This window comes from Nicotiana tabacum, chromosome 17 (genome assembly GCF_000715075.1).
Source record: "Nicotiana tabacum cultivar K326 chromosome 17, ASM71507v2, whole genome shotgun sequence".
Taxonomy (NCBI): domain Eukaryota; kingdom Viridiplantae; phylum Streptophyta; class Magnoliopsida; order Solanales; family Solanaceae; genus Nicotiana; species Nicotiana tabacum.
Window position 1 is genome coordinate 122,207,227 of NC_134096.1, and position 26,038 is coordinate 122,233,264.

General features: G+C 37.1%; 2 protein-coding genes and 2 pseudogenes across 2 annotated transcripts; all 4 read left to right on the top strand.

The window, feature by feature from the left end:
• The first annotated feature begins 895 nt into the window (after positions 1–895).
• Positions 896–10,877, top strand: LOC107793867 (uncharacterized; annotated as a pseudogene).
• Positions 10,878–11,919: 1,042 nt separating this feature from the next.
• LOC107793864 (subtilisin-like protease) lies at positions 11,920–14,330 on the top strand. The gene has a single exon (XM_016616308.2). The coding sequence runs from the start codon at positions 11,936–11,938 to the stop codon at positions 14,123–14,125; it is 2,190 nt and encodes a 729-aa protein (XP_016471794.2). The 5' UTR covers positions 11,920–11,935; the 3' UTR covers positions 14,126–14,330.
• Positions 14,331–14,729: 399 nt separating this feature from the next.
• On the top strand, positions 14,730–23,116 carry LOC107793866 (subtilisin-like protease 4; annotated as a pseudogene).
• Positions 23,117–24,099: 983 nt separating this feature from the next.
• Positions 24,100–25,732, top strand: LOC142172086 (subtilisin-like protease). The gene is made up of 2 exons (XM_075235856.1): positions 24,100–24,543; positions 25,679–25,732. The coding sequence occupies exons 1-2, from the start codon at positions 24,100–24,102 to the stop codon at positions 25,730–25,732; spliced, it is 498 nt and encodes a 165-aa protein (XP_075091957.1).
• The last annotated feature ends 306 nt before the right edge of the window (positions 25,733–26,038 follow it).

Consider the following 26,038-nt stretch of genomic DNA (forward strand, 5'->3'; position numbering starts at 1 on the left):
TGATTAACCCCATAACTAATTAACTGTGCGTGGTGATTTATTTTGAGTAACTTTTTTTTACCTTATCTATTTTAGATGGGTCGGGTCAGCCCACATGGAGCGACCCAAGATCCAAACTCAATATCCAACAGCAACCAAGTCCTTGAAATCTTCCCAATAGGAAGTAAAGACAACTTCTTGATCAAGAGTCACTTTACAAGTTATATTATCTCATTAGCAGAGGTTCCTTCTGTATAATCCTTCTCTATAAGTAGCATATTTAGTTCAATGATTACGGATTAATTAGCTATCAACTTATTACTTTAACCAGTTCTAATATGCACCACTTATTTCTAAGGTTTAATTAGCCTCTTAAGAGAAGTAAAATTCCCACTACCCTGTATCATCGACAATAAGCCAATAATTATATAACCTTAGTTTCTCAGTAGCTGAAGATATCAATTTCTTCTGGAATTTCACCTGTAAACTCTTTCAATTAAACTGTCAATCTTCATGGATTCCTTTTCTAAAGGTAGTATCAGAAAGTTCACAATATAAAGAATAGAATTAAAATGTATCCTTCCCTCTAACTGATTGAAGGATTAATGAAGTTCCTAAATAATAGAATATGTCAATTGTCAAAACAGCTATACGAAGTTAATGGATGTAACATGGCTGAAGAGACGGTGAAGATGCTTTTCTTGAACATTTTTTCAACCCTTTTTTTTCTCTAGCATGAAGCTTGCATAACGAAGTTAATAATTGCTAGCATTATGCTCTTAATTAGTTCAATAATATAGAACTGTTAGCATTATCTTCTCAATTACAATTAATTTAATCATTTCCAATTCTGTAGAGATTATATTGCTGAAAAAAATCCAACCAAAAAACACATTTCCTTTCATGATAACTCAAGCTAAACGAGGGTATCATCGATGGAGAAAACCTCCTCTGCCTCCTTTCTGCTTCTAGCAGTTTTATTAATATCTCTTCACAATGTCGAAACATGCTTAGCTTTGAATATCAGCACTGATCAATCTTCTCTTCTAGCCTTGAAAGCCCACATCACTTCAGATCCTAATCACATTCTTTCAACAAACTGGTCTTCTTCTACCTCAGTATGTAACTGGATTGGAATCACGTGTGGCTCTCGTCATCAACGAGTTACTGTACTGAATATTTCAGGTATGGGTTTCATTGGTACCATCCCACCACAACTTGGCAACCTTTCTTTTCTTATGTCTCTTGATCTAAGCGTCAACAATTTTTATGGTGAACTTCCACTTGAATTGTCTCATTTACGAAAATTGAGAGCCATTGATCTTAGTTTCAACCGCTTCTATGGACAAATTCCTCCATTTTTGGGCGATTTTAAAGACCTTCGAATGCTGTCCATTGAAACAAATGATTTCAAAGGGTTCATTCCTGCTTCTATCTCAAACATGAAGAATCTTGAAATCTTGAATATGAGGTTCAACTATCTGGAAGGAAATATTTCTACAGGAATAGCCACTCTTCAAAGTCTGAAGCTGTTGTCCTTGGGATTCAATAAACTCATTGGCTCCAATGTGCTTTCCATCTTAAACATATCATCACTAGAAAATTTGGATCTCGGGGGTTCTGCTTTAACTGGTGATCTTCCATCTGATTTGTGTCGTCGCCTTCCCAGATTACAAAAAGCTTTTTCTTAGCTCCAACATGTTAAGTGGAGAGATACCAAGAAGCATATCAGAATGCTCGGAACTTCAAGTCCTAGCGTTGATGGAAAATAACTTTCTTGGAACAATTCCAGGAGAACTAGGCAACTTACAGCTGCTGAAAGTTTTGGATATTGGATTTAACAATTTTGAAGGTATGCGTTTACCATTTTTCCGGGGAGTTTAACTTTACTTATGGATTCAATTTTATAGAAATTCAATAAGAGTAAATTTCATGGATGATCATTTAATTTTGTAGTGTTTAGTTCTTTTCAAACAAATATGGATAAAAACTATATTATCCACTTAGAAAATGGATAATTAACGGATAACTGGAAAATTTCACTATGTGACCCCACCAAGTTCACGTGAAACGCTTCCTAGGAAATTCAACGGGAATTACCCACGAGGGTCCTGGGAAACTATTTTCCCATCACCCCTTTTCCCACTGAGCGTCTCTCCTGGGAATGTCGTAGGAATATTTAAATTTCAAACGGATTTCCCACCGATTTGTCCGTGGGAAAAGAATGTGTTTCTAGTAGTGCCTGTTAGGCCAATCTTTGCGGAAGCTAAAAGTGCTTAGTTCTTTTCAAACAAAAGAAAAATGTTTATTTTAGATAGTTTAGGTGTTTAGCTAGACTTTTGCATAGTAATAGCGAGAGATTTGAAAATTAGCTTGTTTTCACTAATTGCTTAGTTGCTAATAAAAAGAGTAGAGTTGGACATTCCCATAGAGTCGTGGGAAAAAATAATTTTATTATTTGTTGCAAATATATATATATATATACATCTCTTGTGGGTGCACTAGTCCCACTAAGGATTGATTATTGCATAGTAGAGTTATCCTTCCTTGATTTGGAGGCTCAGTGTTAATTTACTTCCAGAGTAGGGGTGGCAAAATAGTTAAAAGAAAACAGTTAACCACTCATATTATTCACTAAAAAATAGGTTGGATAATGAACTTTTTAAAAACGGGTCAAATATGGATAATAACCGTATTATCCAGTTAGAAAATGAATAACCAATGGATAACTAATGAGTTTAACTTTTACATTTGTAAAGACTCAAATGAGTTTCCTCAAATTTGGGAGACTAGGAATTCTCCCAAAATTAAAGTAATCATATTCAAGAAGCCATGGATAATATGGATATTCATATTATTCGCCAGTTAACCAATTTTTTATCCGTTTAAATATGAGTCGGGTCGGAAAATCAATCCATTTTTGTAATACCCATTCTCGACCCACCTATATCCGACCCGACCAGCCCGTTTGTTATCCCTAGTTAGTAAAAACTTCATAAAATGACATATATTTGTTTGAAGTGCGTGCGATTAATATGAAATTTGAAGGGAAAAATACGAGATCTTGAATAGTGAGCGTATTCGTCCAATTTGACAGTTGACTCTAAAATAATTAGATAAGCAAACAATTAGATAATGCTTAAACGTGCAAAGTTGAACAACTACATTTAGTTATAGTGAATACACATATAAAATGTGTCATGAAATTAATTTTGATCTTATCAGACACAAAATATTGTATATATTGATATGATAAAATCAGAGTTGTTATTTTTTCTATAACGAACAAATATTAAAACATTAAATCAGTCAATTATTACTTGGAAGAGTGTATATCTTGATAGCAAAATTGCTGGTAGAACCTTGTTAAAAAGTGTCAACAATAACAACATATCCAGTATTGTTAAAAAGTGTCAATAAGTACCAATTTTATGAAATGAGACTTTTAAGGAATAAAACATACCTTTTCAGTAAAAAGAAACAGTAAATTTACCAATGCTCTCTTAATATAAAGTAGAAATAATTTTTTTAAAGCAGAAACAATTGATTAAAGCACAATACAATATCTAAATGAAAACACAAAAACACTACTATGTGATAAAATAACGTAACATGGACGTTTAACAATATAAAGATTCCTTGCCATACAAACTAATGTTGTGCTAGACTTCGTAAGTTCTAGTTAGAAGAACATAAATTTTGTCATGGACATCTTTTTCCCCTAAACAGCTAACACTCACCTGCACTTAGTGGATAAATCCTTTGAAGAACCAAATAAACTTCTAAGAAGATGGTGAGGAAGATAACAAAAGATAGCTAAATAGAAAGAATTGAAATGGCCAAGATATAATTTACTAGGTTCTCTAAATACCCAGAAAAATACTAAACAAATAATATGAAATAAAACAAGATTCTTGGCATTAAAAAATAATGTTGTGCTACACTTCTTAAGTTCTACTTAGAAGAACAAAACGTATGTATTGAACATATTCTTTCCCAAAACAGCCATCATTTCCCTACACTTAGTAGATAAATTCATTGAAGAACCAAATAAACTTCTACGACGGTGAGGAAGATAAATAGAGACAAATGAAGCGACCAAGATATAGTTTTATAGGTTCTCTGTCATGACCCAAAACTCACTATAGGCCGATGGCGCCCAACGTCGTCATTAGGCAAGCCAACGGTGAACTATCAACTTCATTACGCATTTTATTATTTTTGAAATTGTGAATTTTATTAGATAAAGAAATCAACGCATTAAAATCATAGAAATTTACACTTTAAATAGAATAGATAATAAAAGTGTGTAAATGCTAAGTAAAATCACAAAAATATCTCAAACATTCCAAAACCGGGTGTCACAAGTGCATGAACATTTACTAAGGAGCACAATAATAATACAATATCTGTATGGAATGCAAATAGACAGGATAGAGTAAATGGTACGATGGAAACTCTGTGGGCTGCGATACATAGCCTGGAATGCAGCTCACCATAAAGTCTCCTCAATAGTTGCACCTACGCGCCAAGATAACCACCAATTGAACCTGTCAGATCTTGCACATTTAGTGCAGAAGCGTAGCATGAGTACGTAAATCAACGCGTACCCAGTAAATATCTAGCCTAACCTCGCAGAAGTAGTGACGAGGGGTCGACATTGACACTTGCTAGAGGTCCAATAAAGCAATATAATAATCATAAGCAGATATGAAGCACACAGCAATAATGGGGTAAATCTGTAAGTTACATCATCTTCCAAAAATTTCTTTTAAAGGGTATGAATTTCTTAGTCTTGTATTCTACCTCAACAGCTCAGATTTATCAAGTGCCAGTATCAAACGGATAAGAAATATCATATTAAAGGCCATGCATCAGTGGAGGGATAATCTCGTGAATATTCGGACTACCAGCGATATAACGCACGATTATGCTGAGGTCGTTCGGCCAGATCCAGAATAATGTGTATACTGCCGAGGGTCGAGCGGCACGAACCATAAATGCATCTATTATACTGTCGTGGCATTCGTCCCGCTTCACAAGAAAAGAAAGAAATCATCGAATTATGAGACACGTGCTTACAATACAGTACATGAGTACAAGGTGAATATAACCTTTGCCGTTTCTCAAATAACTCGCCAACAACACAAAGTGAATATAACTTTTACCGTTTCTCAAGTAAATTTCCAACAACTCAAGGTGATAAGGCTCGGCCTAATGTATATAAATATATTTCTAAATAAATTTCAATTAATTAAGCCAGTAGAATAAGTTCAAATAATTTAAATATTACATGATAAAGTCCTAAGTCTACCCGGACATAAACATGCTTTAGCTACGTACGGTCTCTTGTCACCTCGTGCGTACGTAGCACCCACAACTAGTAGCACATAACAATTATATCACCTAGGGGGTAGTTTTTCCCTCACAAGGTTAGACAGGAGACTTACCTCGCTCTGAAGTTCTATAACTAGCTCCCGTGCCTCTCTAACACCTCAAACCAAAGCCCGATCGATCCGAAACTAGTTAAACAAGGTGCAAACAAATAAAAATATACTCTAATACTCATAATTAATTAATTTATAACAATTCCCAACTTCACTCGAAAAGTCAACAAAGTCAACCCTCGGGTCCACGTGCCCTGGTTCTAAAAAATTTTCAAAGATAAACTTTACCCATGACGCTATGAACTCAAATATATAATTTAGTCCAAATTCCATGTCCAATTTCGTGGTCAAAAATCTAAAAATACCAAATTCTAGGTTTTCTTCAAAATCTCATAATTTCCACCAATTTTCATGTTCAAATTCATGTATAATTCGTGTATTTAACTCACAATGTGTAGAAGCCACTTACCTCATGATTGACGATGAAAATGGCGCTCCACAAATTGCTCTAAAGTCGGCTCCCATGGAAGAAGGGAAGTGAAAATGAGCCAAACCTCCCGTTTAAAACAACACTGCCTAGCCCGACCTTCGTCGCGTACGCGGCCTTATCCTCGCGTTCGCGAAGAGCATTCCTTCTCTAGCTCCAAAACTCCCCTACGCGAATGCGATGCACCGGTCGCGAATGTGATGACCAACTCCTCCGCCCTTTCGCGAACGCGACACCAGACACGCTAACGCGTAGAACAAATTCTCGATGCCACCTCCTATCTGCCTCTCTACGTGATCGCGTAGTCCCACTCGTGATCGCGAAGCACTGCCTCCTCCAAGGCTTCGCGAACGCGCGCCCCTAATCGCGAACGCAAAGAACAAATTTCCAAACATCCAATAGACCTTCGCGAACGCACCCTTCCTTCGCAAACGTGAAGAAGGACGCACCAGACCTCATAAAATAGCAATCTAAACATAGCAAAAAGAACTGTAACCCCTCTGAAACACATCCAAGGCCCCCGGGACCCCACTCAATCTCACCAACAAGTCCCAATACATGACGTAAACCTACTCGAGGTCTCAAATCATACCAAACAATATCAAAATTATGAATTGACGATCGAAACCTTCTTTCAATTTTCAAACATTCAAACTTCGACGAACGCATCCGAATTACACTTAAAATTCCGGAATGACGCCAAACTTTACGCACAAGTCATAAATCACAATACGAACCTATTCTAAGGCTCGGAACCTCAAGCGAACATCGATAACACCAAAGTCCACTTCAAATCAAACTTAAAAAATTCTTAAACTTTCAAAGTGCCAACTTCCACAATAAGCGCTGAAATGCTCCCGGACCACCTGATACTCAATCCAAACATACGCCCAAGTCTGAAATCCTGCGAACCTATTGGATCCTTCAAATCCTGTTTCCGATGTCGTTTACTCAAAAGTCGAACCTTAGTCAACTCTTCCAACTTAAAACTTTCGAATTTAGAATTTTCTTTCTGAATCAACTCTGAACTTCCCGAAATTCAATTCCGACCACACGTACAAGTCATAATACCTGAAGTGAATCTACTCAAGGCCTCAAACTGCCGAATGACACGCTAGAACTCAAAACGACCGGTAGGGCTAATACACAAAAAACACGAAAGAGAAGACATATAATATGAAATAAAATAACAATATTTGCCCTTAACTCAACGAAACTCCTAATTGCATGTACCTGTCTACACCACGAATATTTCTTTCTATGACTTGTTACATATTTGTGTTTCAGATCCCAAAGTGATTAATTTGATGTTGAAACACATCAAACAATCAAATGCATACAAAAAAATCGAGACTGGCGAAAGAAAAAATTTAGAAATGTCGTTGCAAAATTAATTATGGGAATGAATGAACCCCATGAATGAAGACTGCATAGTTGATCAAAACAATTATTGGCCTTTTCTTTTCCTTTCTTCATCAACGTAACCTCTGTCCCCTAGTATTTCCTTTTGTTGAAAATGGAATTATTAATTGTCACATAAATATTTCATTATCTCAAGTTATAAATTCCAATAGACAAAGATAGTAACATTCTCAAAGAACAGTTTATACATTATATATGCTTTTAATGTTGAAATAACCATAATAAATTTTCTGATCATGTTAAAGTCAAGACTTTATAATCCAAACAGCTAACATCTAAAATTACATATTTGTGCTTTAATATAGAAGAATCATTTGATTTTGAAAGGGTAAATGGGTCCATCAATTTTACATTGTTATTTTGGTAATTCAATCTAGACATTTGTGGCTTCCCACTTTTAGTATAGTATGATGATATGATGATGATGATTGTATAGAAGTTTTGTCAAAATAGATCAAATTTTTTATGTGATATTTCTGTTTAACATTTTGACAGGCAGAATTCCTGATGAGATTGGTCATCTTAACTTGGACTATTTAGTGGTGGAAAACAATAAATTAACAGGCTCAATCCCTTTAACCATATTCGACATTTCATCACTTGGACTTTTATATATGAGGAATAACAAGCTTGAAGGACCTTTACCAAGAGAGGTTGGAAATTTGACTTTGCTTAGCGTTCTTGATCTTGGAAATAATAAGTTGGCAGGTATGGAAAAAATAAATAATCCACGTTATTTTAGAATTCCAGTTTTCCGGATAATTCTATTGATCATCATCTTAATTTTGCAGGTGTAATTCCTGATGAAATCGGTAACCTTCAAATGTTGACGCAACTTCAGTTGGATTTGAATAACTTTAGCGGGTCGATCCCTGTTGGTATCTTCAATATGTCAAGTCTTATAATAATTTCACTCGCACAAAACCACATTTCAGGTAATATTCCTTCCACTATAGGCCATTGGCCACCCAATATTGAACAAATCCATCTACTTGACAACAACATTAATGGTGTTTTACCAAGTTCCATCTCAAATTTGTCAATGCTTACCGTTCTCAAACTCGGTGGAAATAAACTTATGGGTTCAATTCCTAAATCTGTGGGAAATTTAACAATTCTTCAAGTTCTTGACTTGTACGGTAACTCCTTGACAAGTGATTTGAGCTTTATTACTCCTTTGGCCGATTGGAAATTCTTAAGAGAATTGATATTGTCTTTCAATCCCCTAAATGCAATGCTTCCAAAATCCATCGGCAATATTTCTTCTCTTCAAACGTTTTCAGCAGATGGATGCAACCTCAGGGGTCATGTTCCAGCGGAAATTGGAAATTTGAGAGATTTATCTTCGTTGAAGCTGGAAGACAATGAATTTACTGGCATTGTCCCCAGGACAATAAGTTCTCTAAAAAAACTTCAACGGTTTTCACTTGGAGCAAACAGAATAACCGGTCCTTTCCCAAAAGAATTGTGTGAGCTATCCAACTTGGGTTTGTTAAATCTTTCACAAAATCAAATGCAGGGAAGTATTCCTAGTTGCTTAGGGGATGTGACTTCCCTAAGGGAGGTTTATCTTGATTCTAATAACTTCTCTGCTATCATACCTTCAAGTCTAGGAAAACTCAAAGACATTTTGAAGCTGGACTTGTCTTCTAATTTCTTCAATGGCTCTTTACCACTAGATTTTGGAAACCTCAAGTCTGCAATACATGTGAATCTTTCCTGGAACCAAATCTCAGGAAACATTCCAAGTACATTGGGAGGTCTACAGAAATTGACTCAACTATCTTTGGCTCATAACAGAATTAAAGGTTCTATTCCTGAGACATTTGGGAAACTCATAAATTTGGAAGCATTGGATCTTTCATACAACAATATCTCTGGTGTGATTCCAATGTCATTAGAGGAACTTAAGCAACTAGGCTCCTTTAATGTCTCATTCAACCGGTTACAAGGAGAAATTCCGAATGGAGGACCTTTTGTTCATCTCCCTTACCAGTCTTTCATGTCGAATGACGGACTGTGTGGTAACCCTCAAAAGCATGTCCCACCTTGTCCTTCTAATTCAAAGAATCGTTCTAATTCAAAGAAAAGAAGACTGATGTGGATTGTAGTTGCATCTTCACTTATTGTTGTAATAGTGCTTGCTTCAGCAATAGTTTTCATGTTGATGAGACGTCGGGGTAAAGCAGTCAATGTTGAAGATGAGTGGTTGCCTGAGGTAGCACCACAAAGAATTTCTTACTATGAACTTCAAAGAGCAACTCAGGGCTTTGATGGAAATAACTTGCTAGGTAGTGGAAGTTTTGGTTCTGTTTACAAAGGGACATTGGCAGATGGGATTATAGTGGCTGTCAAAGTTTTTAATGTGCAGATGGAAGGTACATTTCAAACCTTTGATAGAGAATGTGAAGTCTTACGGAATCTTCGTCACAGAAATCTCACCAAGATCATTAGCAGCTGTTGTAACTTGGATTTTAAAGCATTGATACTTGAGTACATGCCAAATCAGAGCTTAGACAAGTTGCTTTATTCTCGAGATTATTGTTTAAATATAAAGCAAAGACTGAATATCATGGTCGATGTTGCATCTGCTCTGGAATATCTCCATCGTGGTTACTCAGTACCAGTTATTCACTGTGATCTGAAGCCTAGCAATGTGTTACTTGACAACGACATGGTGGGACACCTGAGTGACTTTGGCATTGCAAAACTTTTAACTAAGGAAGAATCTATTGCTCACACTACAACCTTTGCGACAATTGGTTACATTGCTCCAGGTGAATCTTTTATTCAATTAACCTGTAACAAGGTTATGGATTAATGCGTTATAAGTTTTTTTTGCTGAAATATTTTTACTTTTCCTTTTTTAGAGTATGGTTTGGAAGGCCTTATATCCAAGAGGTCTGATGTTTATAGTTATGGTATCATGTTGCTCGAAACTTTTACCGGGAAGAAACCTAATGATGAAATATTCACCGGAGATTTGAATTTGAAAAGCTGCGTGTATAATTCGCTTCCTGATGAGTTGGACCAGATCATAGATGCCGAGTTACTAACATTGGATGAACAAAACTTAAGTCAAAAGTTGCAATGTGTGTCATCCATCATGGAGTTAGCCATGAATTGCACAGCTAATATTCCAGCTGAAAGGATGAACATGACTGATGTTGTAGCAGCATTAGAAAAGATCAAACAGAAGCTTTCTTCTTGTTATTGAATGACATAAACCCATGACATCAGGTACTTTCATATCCTTTTGGAACAAAAAGGTTATAAAGTTCAGTAGCATTTAACCATCAGTAGTTGTTCCTTGAATGATATTGCAGGTAATTGTGTGGCTATTGGAAGTTAAAAGGATGGAAGCTCTTTACTTCATGCTTCACAAGAAGTTACTACAACTCTGGAGACTATTGTTATGAAAAGCTGCTGATAGCTTGTCTACCGTTTTCTTTTGCTTGATGATCCGTATTTGTTTTAAGAATATAAACTTTATCCTCCAATTTTGTGCATAACCATAACTAAACCATTTTCCTTTTCCTAGTTCTTTAACCAATCTAATGTAATACTCCATGGCATGTTATACTCTGTATCTCTCATGTAGCAACGGGAGAGCCTTTCCATTACCTAACGTATGTGCGTAATCTTTCAATTGAAACTACAAATGAACATTGCATGTAAGAATTAAGATACTTTAAGAAAAAAGGCCAAGTATATAGACAGACACATAAAGCTAACAGTGGCAGGATGTAGAGCTCTGCAGAAATTCAATCATTTTAATTCAAAATGCCCTAGCTGGCGAACTGCTCTGTATCAAAATGGCAATTTCATCCATTCTGAAACAATCTGAATCATACAAATCAAGCTCCACCCTCTAATAACTCATCCCACAAAAGTCCAGCCCATTTTAACCATGAGAACCCATCGGTATCTCAGTTTCCTTTCTTCAATGAGCTGCCAGTCTAAGAAAATTGTCAACAAGAAAATATCTTTGCATAAAAGAACTTAGGTTTGAAGAAATCAGAGAAAGAAAGTAGTACTAGAGGATAAGGTTTCATCTTAGGCATGCCATTGGTTTTCGCTTGTAATACACATACACAACTAATTTCTCGAGTCCAACGACTAATTTTTTAATATGCACTGATCCTTCATTACGATTTGAGTTGAGTCTACTATACAAAGTATTTCAACTTTAATGATCAAGAAAAACCAGTGCTTCTTTTAAGCAAAGTGTTCCTTATCTGGCATAAGTAAATAATTTGTTGAATTGCACACTAAGTCATTTACCCATTGCTTAATACTATTTGTTTTCCCAGTGAAAATTTGTCTTTCGATCCGCATGATGCCATAGCTGTACTTATCATCTTTAAATCCCTCAGCACTGCAATCTTTTAGGAAATAGATGTACTTATCATCTTTAAAATCTATATAAACATAATATTATATGAAAATGGAAAAACATGGCTTAGATTGCTATTTACTAGGAAAGTTGTATTTCTATACAATGCAAAGATGAGTACTCCAAAGCTACTGAAGTTACCAATGTTCTATCGATAAGTTCTTGAAGTATATGATGAATAAAACTATAGTTGAACATAGTTATATCAGTTGAAGAAACAATATAAAAGCCAAATTCTAGGAGTTTTGACTCCATTGCAAACACATGGCTTTGATGGTTTTCCTTACTTTCTTGTTGATTGTAAGTTCTCATATATCCATCATATTAGCCAGTGATCATCTTTCTCAGCAGAGTAATTCAGAAATCTATATTGCTCACGTTGAGTCACCTGAAAATCTACATGCTTGGCACGAGTACTCATTATTCTCTGATGTGTCCTCACGCATAATATATTCCTATCGACATGTCTTCAATGGTTTTGCTGCTAGATTATCACCAGACGAAGTTAAGGCATTGGAAACAAAGGATGGATTTATTTCCATAAGACCTCAAAGGGTATTGCGAGTACAAACAACTCATACTCCAAGTTTCCTTGGGTTGCACCAAAACTTAGGCTTATGGAATACGTCTAACTATGGTGAAGGTGTGATTATTGGTCTGTTGGACACTGGAATTTATCCAGAACATCCTTCGTTCGATGATGAAGGAATGCCTTCTCCACCTGCCAAATGGAAGGGTAAGTGCGAGTTTAATTTCACAGCATGTAACAACAAGATCATTGGAGCAAGAGACTTTTCGGTGTTTGAAGGTGGAACACCGTTAGATGAAAATGGGCATGGTACACATACTTCAAGCACTGCTGCTGGAAATTTTGTTGATGGCGCGAATGTGTTTGGAAGTGCTAATGGCACAGCCGTTGGTATTGCACCCCGCGCTCACTTGGCTATGTACAAAGTTTGCAATCCAAGTGGCCTGTGTTCCGAAAGTGACATGTTGGCTGCCATGGATGCCGCGATTGATGATGGTGTGGATGTCATATCCATTTCCATTGGTGGAATTTCTGGCCCTTTTTGGGATGACAATATTGCACTTGGTGCATTTAGTTCTATGGCAAAGGGAATTCTTGTAAGTTGCTCAGCTGGAAATGAAGGTCCATATAATGGTACCTTATCTAATGAGGCCCCTTGGATTCTTACTGTTGGTGCTAGCACGATCGATAGAGAAATGAAGGCAACCGTAGCACTTGGAAATGGCGTACAATTTGATGGTGAATCAACTTACCAACCAAATGATTTCCCTCCAACATTGGTACCAATAGTTTACCCAGCACTGAACAGCAGTTATTTTGGTGCTTTCGCTTGTAGCCCAGAATCACTTACAAATGTTGAAGGAAAATTAGTGCTGTGTGGAACGGGTGGCGCGACAGCAATTGCAAAAGGAAAGCCAGTGAAAGATGCTGGTGCTGCTGGCATGATTCTAATGAATAACGATATTGAAGGTTACACCATACCTGCACACGACTATGTTCTTCCTGCAACGCGCATTAGCTATGCAGATGCACAAAATCTCATAGCCTATATAAACTCGACGTCAACCCCTATGGCTAGTATTTTATTTAAGGGCACTGTAATTGGAGACAAACATGCTCCTACAGTTGCTTTCTTTTCATCTAGAGGTCCAAACAGAGCAAGTCCAGGCATACTAAAACCAGATATTATTGGCCCTGGATTCAATATCCTCGCAGCTTGGCCAACTTCCATTGAAAATAATACTCATACAAACTTGACTTTCAACATGATTTCTGGGACATCAATGGCTTGTCCTCACCTTGCTGGAATTGCAGCTTTGCTTAAAAGTGCTCATCCAGATTGGTCTCCTGCTGCTATTAAGTCCGCGATTATGACCAGTGCTGATTTGGTTAATCTTGGAAACAAGCCAATTGAGGATGAATTGCATTTACCAGCTAACGTCTTTGAAATTGGAGCAGGACATGTGAATCCAACAAGAGCAAATGATCCTGGTCTAATCTATGACATACAACCTCAGGATTACGTGCCTTATCTATGTGGTTTAAACTACACAGATCAACAAGTTAGCGCGATATTTCAAAAGAAGGTGAATTGCACTAAAAGTATACCTGAGGCAGAGCTAAACTATCCCTCATTTTCTATCAAACTTGGATCAGAGACTCAGGAATATACAAGGGCTGTAACTAATGTTGGTGAGGCTGATTCAACTTACAATGTGGAGATTTTACCACCTGAAGGTGTTGAGGTAACTGTGAGTCCTAGCAGTTTGCACTTTTCTGAAGTGAAGGAGAGGATGACCTATCAAGTGACATTTACACGTTCAGCATCTGGTACTGGCCGCAACACAAACTTTGTGCAAGGATACCTGAAATGGTCATCTGATAAGCACATTGTTCGAAGTCCCATTGCAGTTATTTTGGAGTAGTGAAAGCACCATCAGGAGGCTTCTTCGGTATTGATCAATAAATCCTAGAGATAGTTATGTATACCTCTCCTTGATATTTGATGTTAGCTTGTAACATGTTTTCTTTTTGTCGCAATAGATTGAACTATGCGTTAAATAAAGCTTGTACTTGAAGACAAATCCAATTAACTGCAGAAATAAAATATAATCTGAAAAGAATATAGAAAATTAAAGTGCAAGCAGAAATAGGTCATGAATGAATATCTCATGATCATATAGAGAATCCTAATTTGACTCGTCCTAGTTAATCTCGTGATCGTACAGGTTAAACTACAAACAATAACAGCACCTACATGAAAATTAAAGGAAAATTCTCATGAAACTATATTAATAATGTAAAACAGAATACATAAATCATACTACTAGTTGTTTGACCTCCTTCCTTAAGGACAGAGATTTTTATCGTTATGTAGCTCTATCTTTTTCTAGTGGTTTTTTTTTTTTTTTGGGGGGGGGGGGGGGGGGGGTTTTCTGAGATTTATGGCTACTAATATTCTTTAAACATTTCCCAAATTTATGATACTATAAGAAGTAAAGTTAATAGATGTCTGAAATTTATTATCAAATCCCGAAACCTGTATTGGGCCATATCTATTATCTACTTCTCATGTCGTAAAATTAACTGGAAAGTATCATCTGTGATTCAAGTATAATTTTGACCTATGAAAGTATTCAAAAAGGAATTTTTGGACCTAAAGATGTCATTTAGGAAGTAAAAAAGAAAGTGTTAGGAAGTCATTTTCCTCCTTTCCTTTGAAAAATATTTTATAGTAGTAAATAAACATCATAAATCATGACGTATTTTCCGAGAATAAAAAACAGATATAAGGTGAGTACGGAAGAAATTAGGATTTCTACATCAACTACATAAAAACGACTTGAGTTCTCCGTTAAGATCGAGAAAAGTTGATTCTTGAGTTTTACAACAAGCTTTGTTAGCAAGCAAGCGCTTGGTTTTCTTTCCATCAGAAATAGAGATATTTGGCCACTAAAGAGAACTTACAGATGATTGGCCATTTGGAAAAATATGCATTTGTATGACAGTCTTCAGCCTGCAAATGATTGGTTTTGTAGAAAATAAATAATTCATATTCGGCTAACAACCAAGCAAAGCTCCAAATGCCTAAGTCTGTGGCGGTTATTTCATAGTCCAGAGAGGGATTTTCAAATCAATCCAATCGGAACATACATAACAAATCAGTTTCTTCTCAAATGTCAAATCTCCACTGAACTCAAATTCTTTCGACGACTTCTAAATGAAAGCAACGTTAAATGACGGAGTATTAAATACCAGAACACCATAACATTTATATATATGTGGTTGCTATGCCTTCAGAAGAGTGCACCATTAGCACTTATAGTTCAACATGGCTCCAACACTTTACCTGAGTGTCATTTCCATAATTTGTCTTCAATCCATAGTTACTTTTGCAAGTGAAAACAACAAAGAGATTTACATTGTACATCTAGAGTCACCTGATGAAGGTCAATTTTTCTCAAATTTTGAAGATTTGCATAATTGGCACCATTCATTTTTGCCCTCAAACACGTTAAGCTCGGAAAAATCCCCCTCCTCACGTATGCTGGTTTACTCCTATCGCAACGTCCTAAATGGCTTTGCCGCTAGGCTAACACCAGATGAAGTAACAGCACTTCAAGAAAAGGAAGGGATCATATCAGTCCGGCCAAGAAGATTATTGCATGCGTAAACCACTCATACTACAAATTTCTTGGGGCTACACCAGAACTTAGGCTTCTGGGAAAAATTAAATTATGGGAAAGGTATGATAATTGGAGTTTTAGACAGTGGAATAATTCCCGACCATCCATCGTTCCATGACGAAGGAGTGCCCCCTCCACCTGCTAGGTGGAAGGGCAGGTGTGAATTCAACTTTACGGCGTGTAACAACAAGCTCATTGGTGCAAGGTTTTTCCAGGAATTTGGCAATGGGACGCCACTCGATGAAAATGGTCATGGAACACATACTTCAAGCACAGCTTCTGGAAATTTCGTGAACGAGGCCAACTTTATAGGCCTGGCTAATGGCACAGCATCTGGTATGGCACCACTTGCACATGTTGCCATGTATAAAGTCTGCAATGCTACTCTTACCTGTTCTGAAAGCGATGTATTATCCGCAATTGATGCTGCAATTGAAGATGTAATATCATTTTCCATAGGCCGAGAATCCACACATTTTTGGTCAGAGGCTGTTGCGCTAGGTGGATTTGTTGCTATGCAAAAAGGCATTCTAGTCAGCTGCTCAGCTGGCAATGGAGGTCCATTACCAGGCTCTAGTGTTTAATGGAGCTCCATGGCTTCTCACTGTTGGTGCAAGCACCACTGACAGAAAATTAAGAGCGACAATACGTCTTGGAGATGGCAAAGATATTGATGGTGAATCAGCCTTCCAGCCCAAAGACTTCTCCGAGACGCTATTGCCACTGATTTTCCCTGGAACAAATGTTAGTGACTGTGCTGCTGCATTTTGCAGCGCGGAGTCACTGACGAACATTGATGTCAAAGGAAAAATTGTGTTGTGTGTAGTTGGTGGTAAGATTGCTAGAATTGACAAGGGACATTTTGTGAAGAATGCTGGTGGAGCTGGAATGATACTCATGAGTAGTGAAACACAAGGATTCACTATCTTAGCCGATCCATATGTTCTTCCAGCAGCACATGTCAGCTATGCAGATGGACTAAAGATCAAAGCTTACATGAATTCAACATCAAATCCTCTGGCCACATTTTTATTCAAGGGAACCATATTTGGAGATGATCATGCTCCAGCAGTTGCTAGCTTTTCAGGGAGAGGCACAAACTTGGCAAGTCCTGGAATCTTGAAACCTGATATTATTGGTCCTGGTGTTAACATCCTTGCTGCATGGCTAATTTCCATTGAAAACAATACCGATACGAAGTCTACTTTTAACCTTGCAACTGGCACCTCAATGTCTTGTCCTCACGTATCTGGAGTAGCAGCATTAATAAAGAGTGCACACCCTGACTGGTCTCCTGCCGCTATCAAATCAGCAATCATGACGACAGCTGATCTCATGAACCTTGTGTTGAATTTTGGCAAGATTAATGTGAACTAGTGTGAACATTTGAAACCTCCTTTTAGGAAGAAATTGGTAGATGCATTTTTCATGCATTTGCATTACATGTTCACACTTAATATGATGTCATGCATGACATTATTAAGGCCATTTCTCTTCTATAAATAGCAAGGGTTTTGTTCATTTGTAAACATCTCTCACTTGCCTTCTTATCTCCTAAGGCATTTGAATCTTCTTTCTCTCTTGTAGTATTTCACTTGTATTTTTGGAGTGAAATAAATTTGAGTTGATTGTGTCCGAGGACTAGGCAAAAATTAAATTTTGCCGAACCTCGTTAATTTCTGGTGTTCATTTTATTATTGTCTCATTTACTATTTATTAGCTACCTTTAGATATAGTAGTTGTGATTTAATCACTCTCTATATATTCGGCTTCCACAACAATTGGTATCAGAGCCAAGGTTCTATCTTAGTATGCTCTGTGGTTGCAGCAAAGTCTGAACTTCCACATCAGAAAAGAATTACTTTGGTGTTCTGTACTGTTAGTAAATAAATAGTATCTATAGCAAAATGGGAGATAATAAAAATGAAGAGTCCACATCGGGTGTCAGTAATACGTCGTTGGCATCTTCGCTTATGACAAGAATTATGTCAAATGCGAAATTTGCAGTTAAAATTTTTGACAGGTCAGGACATTTCGGGATGTGGCAAGCTGAGATTCTTGATGTCCTTTTTCAACAAGGGCTAGATATTGCCATAGAAGAAAATAAACCAGACAATATCGGAGAAGGAGATTGGAAGATTATCAACCGTGTTGCTTGTGGTACCATTCGATCTTACCTCGCAAGAGAACAGAAGTATCCATACACAAAAGAAACTTCTGCAAGTAAATTGTGGAATGCGTTGGAGGATAAATTCTTGAAGAAAAACAGTCAAAATAAACTTTACATGAAAAAAAGACTGTTACGCTTCACATATGTTCCTGGTACTACAATGAATGATCATATCACCAGCTTTAATAAGTTGGCGACAGATTTGCAGAATATGGACGTGACTTTTAGTGATGGAGATATGGCCTTAATGTTATTAAGTTCACTTCCCGATGAGTACGAGCACCTCGAAACTACTCTACTTTATGGGAATGATGAAGTGTCTCTCAAAGAAGTTTGTTCTGCCTTGTACAGCTATGAACAAAGAAAGAGAGAAAAATAAAAGAGTGGAGAAGGAGAAGCACTGGTCGTGAGAGGTCGTTCTCAAAATCATATGAGAACGAAGAAAGGAAGATCCAAGTCAAGATCCAGACCCAGCAAAGATGAATGTGCCTTTTGCCTAGAAAAGGAGCATTGGAAGAAAGACTGTCCAAAGTTGAAAAACAAGGCCAAACCTAACAATGGAAAGGCTGTCATGGATTCAAATGTAGCTGATTGTGACGACTCTGATTTCTCGCTAGTTACAACTGAGCCATTCAAACCATCTGACATATGGCTGATGGATTCAGCTTGTAGCTATCATATGTGTCCCAACAAGGACTAGTTCGTTGATTTTCAAGAAGGAGAATGTGGAGTTATTCACACAGCAAATAACAATCCTCTTACCGCATATGGTATTGGTTCAATCCGATTAAGGAACCATGATGGATTGATCAGAACATTAACAGATGTTCGATACGTACCGGAATTGAAGAAAAATTTCATTTCTGTAGGAGCCCTAGAGTCAAAGGGGCTCAAAGTCGTTGCAGAAAATGGGGTAATGAGAATATGCTCTGGTGCACTAGTGGTAATGAAGGGAATCCGGCGAAATAATAACATGTACCACTATCGCGGTAGTACAGTTATTGGGACAGCAACAGTGACATCCAATGATGACAAGGAGGCAGAAGCAACCAAGCTATGGCACATGCGCTTGGGACATGCTGGAGGAAAATCCTTAAAGATTTTATCAGATCAAAGATTGTTAAAAGGAGTAAAGACTTGCAATTTGGAGTTTTGTGAGCATTGTGTCAAGGGGAAACAAACAAGGGTTAAATTTGGAACAACAATCCGTAATACTAAAAGTATTTTGGATTATGTTCACTCTAATGTTTGGGGTGCTTCCAAAACACCTTCATTAGGTGGGAAACACTATTTTGTAACCTTTATTGATGACTTTTTCTGGAAAGTGTGGGTGTATACTATGAAAACCAAAGATGAGGTGCTGGAAATTTTTCTCAAATGGAAGGCGATGATAGAGACTCAAATAGGCAGAAAGATAAAGTATCTTCGCACAGATAATGGTGGAGAATACAAAAATGATCTTTACAATAAGATTTGTGAAGATGATGGAATTTTGAGACATTTCACCGTCAGAAATACACCACAACAGAATGGAGTGGCAGAACGCATGAACCGGACTTTGCTGGAGAAGGTTTGGTGTATGTTGTCCAATGCTGGCTTGGGCAAAGAATTTTGGGTTGAGGCAATAACATATGCATGCCACCTCATTAATCGTCTACCATCTGCCGCTATTGGAGGCAAGACACCATTTGAAAAATGGTATGGAAAACCTGCTGAAGATTATAATTTTTTACATGTGTTTGGCTCAATTGCATATTATCATGTGAAAGAGTCAAAATTGGATCCGAGGGCAAAGAAAGCTATATTTATGGGGATTACTTCTGGAGTCAAAGGATACCGATTATGGTGTCCAGAGACAAGAAAAGTTATATTCAGCAAAGATGTTACCTTTGATGAATCTGCCATAATAGATAAGGTGACATTTGAAGATGTCAAACAAACTGATGGTGCTTCAAAGCAGGTGGAGTTTGAGGGAAAATTAATTTTCCCAACACAGGGAGAAAACGAGGAAACAATAGAAAATTTTTCCCTGGAAGAAGAGTCAGTGGAAGGGGAGATTCCAACTCAGGAACCCCAACAACAACTTGAATCAATAGCAACCAGCAAGCCAAAAAGAACAATAAAGAAACCTGTTCATCTCATAGAGACGGTGGCTTATGCAGCCTCAATTATAGCTGATGGTGTTCCTATCACTTATAAAGATGCAGTCCAAAGTTCAGAAGAAGATAAGTGGAGGATTGCCATGAATGAAGAAATGTAGTCCCTTTATCAGAATTGCACATGGAAATTGGCCAATCTCCCGAAGGGCAAGAAAGCAATTGGGTGCAAATGGGTATTTGCAAAGAAAGAAGGATTTCCTAACCAAGAAGATGTTCACTACAAAGCAAGATTGGTGGCCAAAGGGTACGCTCAAAAGGAGGGAATTAATTACAATGAGATGTTTTCTCCAGTCGTTAAACACTCCTCCATTAGAGTTTTGTTGGCTTTGGTAGCACAGTTGAATTTGGAACTAGTTCAGTTAGATATAAAAACTGCATTTTTACATAGAGACTTGGAAGAGGAAATCTATATGACTCAGCCAGAAGGATTCAAAGTTGCTGAAAAGGAAAATATGGTGTGCAAACTTGAAAAATCGTTGTACGGATTGAAATAATCTTCTAGATAATAGTACAAACGATTTGATAAGTTTATGTTACGGCAGAAGTACAAAAGAAGCAAATATGATCATTATGTGTATTTGCGCAAGCTTGAAGATGGATCCTTCATATATCTCCTCCTATACGTTGATGATATGTTGATAGCTTCCAAAAGTCAAGAGGAAATTGAGAAGTTGAAGATTCAACTAAGAAAGGAGTTTGAGATGAAGGATTTAGGTGAGGCGAAGAAAATTCTTGGCATGGAGATAAAAAGAGATAGACATTCAAAGAAACTCTATCTATCTCAGAAAGAATACTTGAAGAAAGTAATAGATCGATTTGGCATGAATGAGAACACGAAGTTGGTTAGCACTCCTCTTGTTCCTCACTTTAAGCTTAGTGTTGCTATGTCGCCGAAGAATGAAGCTGAACAAGAGTATATGTCAAGAGTGCCATATGCGAATGCCGTTGGTAGCTTGATGTATGCAATGGTTTGCACAAGACCTGATATTTCACATGCTATCGGAGTTGTAAGCAGGTATATGCATGATCCAGGAAAGGAGCATTGGCAAGCTGTGAAATGGATTCTACGGTATATTTGTAATACTGTAGATGTTGGATTGATTTTTGAGCAGGAAGATAGTCAGTATCTGGTTGGATATTATGACTCGGATTTGCGGGTGATTTGGACAAGCGTAGATCAACTACTGGTTATGTTTTCACTATTGCAAATGTACCAGTTAGTTGGAAGTCTACTTTGCAGTCAACGGTTGCTTTGTCTACTACTGAGGCAGAGTACATGGCAATTACGGAGGCTGTAAAGGAGGCAATTTGGCTTCAAGGGTTGCTTAGAGATCTTGGTATTGGTCAAGAAAACATCACACTATTTTATGATAGTCAGGGTGCTATCCAATTAGCAAAGAACCAAGTTTATCATGCAAGGACGAAGCACATTGATGTTCGATATCATTTTGTACGAGATATTATAGAAGAAGGTGGAGTCATGGTGCAGAAAATTCGGACTACAGACAACCATGCCGATATGCTAACAAAAGTAGTGATTGCGATCAAGTTTCAACATTGTTTGAACTTGATCAACATTGTTGAACTTTGAAGATTGGAGTTGAAGACACAATCAAAATTTATCAGTAAGAGAAAATTGCAAAAGTGGAATCTTGCCAAGGTGGAGATTTATTGAATTTTGACAAGATTAATGTGAACTAGTGTGAACATTTGAAGCCTCCTTTTAGGAAGAAATTGGTAGATGCATTTTTCATGCATTTACATTGCATGTTCACACTTAATATGATGTCATGCATGACATTATTAAGGTCATTTCTCTTCTATAAATAGCAAGGGTTTTGTTCATTTGTAAACATCTCTCACTTGCCTTCTTATCTCCTGAGGCATTTGAATCTTCTTTCTCCTTTGTAGTATTTCACTTGTATTTTTGGAGTGAAATAAATTTGAGTTGATTGTATTCGAGGACTAGGCAAAAATTAAATTTTGCCCAACCTCGTTAATTTTTGGTGTTTATTTTATTATTGTCTCATTTACTATTTATTAGCTACCTTTAGATATAGTAGTTGTGATTTAATCACTCTATATATTCGGCTTCCGCAACACCTTGGTGGCAAACCAATTGAGGATGAAAGAGGCCTTACCGCTGACTTCTTTGCCACTGGTGCAGGACATGTTAATCCATTACGAGCGAACGATCCAGGCTTAATCTATGACATTCAGCCCGATGATTATATTCCTTACTTGTGTGGACTAAACTACTCCAGCAGAGTAGTTAGTATGTTTGTATTGAGAAAAGTGAACTGCTCATCAACCCTTCCCGAAGCAGAACTAAATTATCCTTCTTTTTCAATTGGACTTGGATTAGAAGCTCAAACATATACTAGGACTGTGACTAATGTTGGTGCAGCTGTCTCATCCTATACTGTGGAGATTGTGCCACCCCAAGGCGTTGACGTGAGAGTTGAACCTCCTCTCTTGAATTTCTCTGAGCTGAATCAGAAGAAAACATATCAAGTAACATTAAGCCGATCAAGTACTTCAAACATCAATGCCACTTTTGTTCAAGGATACTTGAGATGGGCTTCATCCAAGCACTTCGTTAGGAGTCCAATCGTAATTACCTTGGAATAGTACTGAGCTAGGAAGCTTCGCATGCATCGATCAATATGAAATTTTCTTAACGATTTTCGATGCAACAATAGGATATCTTACTTTCAAGTTTCAAGCCTTAGAATAATCTATATCGAGTTATATAAAATTTTACTTTATGTACTTTGAGAAGCTATTCAATTTCGCTTCAAGTTCTACATGTCCATCTTTTGTAGTTTCTCTGAATGCATATCGAAATGAGTATCTTTTCTTAAGCTTTACCGAAATGCTGTAAAAAGCTTTACATAACCAAAGGACAATTACTACATGTAGCTCTCTATAAGAAGTGTAAATATGTAACCTTAAAATAAATGGTAAATAACATGGTTTAATTACTTCAATTACATTTATAGTACAAAAGTAATTTATACAGTCCATGGATATGTGATCCTTTAAAGTGAAGCGAAGTGCACAAATAGCCGCTTTTAGGACCGCTATTTAAAGCTTAGCCGAAACATACAGTATTTTAAGTTTAGCCACCTTGGAATCAAATTTCAGCACTTGGGACGTACTGGTCTAAAGTTGAATTGCCAAAATCAAACTCAAATTCCCACCAAATCCAACATGTTACGCGTAAGATTAAGTTTAGCGAACTTTTAAGCATCCCGCACAAATCACATAATTTTTCATCAACTTAATCTCACTGGCATATCGTAAATAAATAAAAAAATTAAAAAAATCACTAATCTAAACTCACATGAAATTTTAAATCAATACGATATACGGATAGTGAGGGGGCACATGAAATCTTAACCCAATCTCAATTAAAGGTAGATCGTGATAACAAAAAAAATGGTGAAAATTGCAAAGAGAAATTACATAACGGAGCGACATATGAACTTATGATTCTGCACAAAAGAATAACAGAATGCAAATCCGAAAAAGTAACATGGCCAGCAAAGAAGTAAAATCTAGTACATGCTTCACTCTTCGTTTTTTTTTTTTTTGGTTTACGCACATATATCAGCTAGAAAAGCAAGCATCCTAGAGGATAATTGGTAAAGAGTGCAACACTGTTAACAGTAATTTGTCTATCATATAGGAGTAATCCCTCTAATGCTTCTTAATTTCTGCACAAGATTCCAAATTCCTTCCTTGAAAATGAGCAAACCACAAATTAATATTATACTTTTAACATTTAGCAGAGAATTGGTCCTTGGGTTTATTCCGTCAGAAGTAGATCCCTCCGGCAACAGTCTTAGCCTGCTTGTTCTGAGAGTGACACGTTTGCTGCTATGGATGCTGCAATTGAAGATGGTGTTGATGTAATTTCAATTTCCATTGATGACATCTCTAGACCTTTCTGGGGGGACTCTATTGCACTCAGTTCATTTACTGCGATTCAAAATGGCATTATTGTGAGCACCACAACTGGTAATACAGGTCCAGAACATGGCACAGTAGCAAATGGAGCTCCATGGCTTCTCACTGCTGGTGCTAGCACCACCGATAGAAAATTAAGGGCAACCGTACTGCTAGGAAACGGTGAAGAAATTGATGGTGAATCAGCTTTCCAACCTGAAGACTTCTCTCAAACTCTGCTGCCATTAGTTTACCCTGGAACAAATACTAGTAATTCGATGGCCCCATTTTGCAGTACCGAGTCTTTGGAAACTATTGATGTGAAAGGAACTGTTAGGATCGAGAACCCGGGTAGTGCGAAATATAGCCAAACAACGGTATAATGGCAATAACAATGACAATGGAAGTTGATAACAACGACAATTAAAGTAGATAAAGAAGACACAAATTTAACGTGGTTCGGTCAAAGTGACATACGTCCACAAGCGGAGAGGGCAATTTACTATAACAATAAAAGTACAAAAGAGAGTACAAAATTAGAGAAAATACTGTAATTAATCCCAAATACCCTAAGAGAATAACCTCACAAGATCACTCCAAAGAAAGGGTTCACACAAGTGCTTCCCAACACTAACACTCATACAAAACACTCTTAATAAAGGAAGAAACAAGAAATAAAGACTCAAATCTTGTTGATGTGTTTCCAAATGAGTAGAGAGTCCTCATTATATAGGAAGAGAAGAAAAAAATGCTTGGCTAACAATTGACCACATCCTCTCAAAATACAAGACCATTTATTTGGCCAACAAGGCCTTAAATAAAAGGCTCCAAATGTGCCAACAAGGCTCACAAATAAAAAGCCTAAAAATAAGGCCACCTTTTACAAATCTCCACCTTGGCCTAATTTTGGCTAATATAGTAAATTTGCTTCACCTTCTCCACAAAAGCCCCAATGGGCATATGTCAAAATTTAATGCCATCAAAATCAGACAAGTTGTCTGATACCGAAACTGCAGTAGGGCCTATAACAGTGGAGCCCAATAAAGTATACAACGAACCAGATCTGTGTGCTTTCATGATCACAAGAGCATCTTCAAAAACTTTTAAAACTCCACCTTCACTACTGAATTTGCACCCTAGGGATTCTAAAGTGCCCAAAGATATGAGATGTTTCTTCAACTCAGGAACATATCTAACATCAGTGAGAGTTCTCACCACATCATCGTGCATTCTGAACCGAATTGTACCTTCGCCAATAACGTTGCAAGTAACATTGTTACCCAGTTGGACAACTCCACCTGCAATTGAATCATATGTAGAAAACAAGTCCCTGCTGGGACACATATGATATGAACAACCGGAAACTAAAATCCACTCATTGTCTAATCTGAAACTAGTTTCAGTTGCTAAAAATATAGTTCCCTCAATCTCATCAGTTGCTACACTATCTTCGGCGGTGTCAGTATTTTTGTGCTCATTTTTTCTTTCTTTATGCTTTTCTTTATTTTTCAGTTTATAGCATTTAGAGATATTGTGACCTTTCTTATGACAATAGCGATATTGTAAATTATTGTATCTAGATATGGAGTCGGATTTGCCACTAATAAACAAGTCAACTTCCGCTTGAGTTCCACTAGCTTCCCTAGTAATATCACTATCTATCTGTTCTTTTGATTTTAAGATAGATTTAATATCCTTATAAGAGATATTATCATTTGCATAGAGCATAGTATCTTTTATATGGTTAAAAGATGGGGTAGAGACAAAGCAGTAACACGGCTTGATCCTCATCTTTAATTTCAGCATCTATATTACTCAAATCCATAAGAATGGAATCAAAGGTGTCAAGATGAGAGAGAATAGAGGTACATT

What these genes read in the sequence shown, in the direction of transcription:
- LOC107793864 (XM_016616308.2), top strand. Translation starts at nt 11,936, where the DNA reads ATGGCTTTGATGGTTTTCCTTACTTTCTTGTTGATTGTAAGTTCTCAT.
- LOC142172086 (XM_075235856.1), top strand. Translation starts at nt 24,100, where the DNA reads ATGGATGCTGCAATTGAAGATGGTGTTGATGTAATTTCAATTTCCATT. An exon ending in CGAAATATAGCCAAACAACG is followed by an intron (nt 24,544 to 25,678) that starts GTATAATGGCAA and finishes TTTATTTTTCAG; the next exon opens with TTTATAGCATTTAGAGATAT.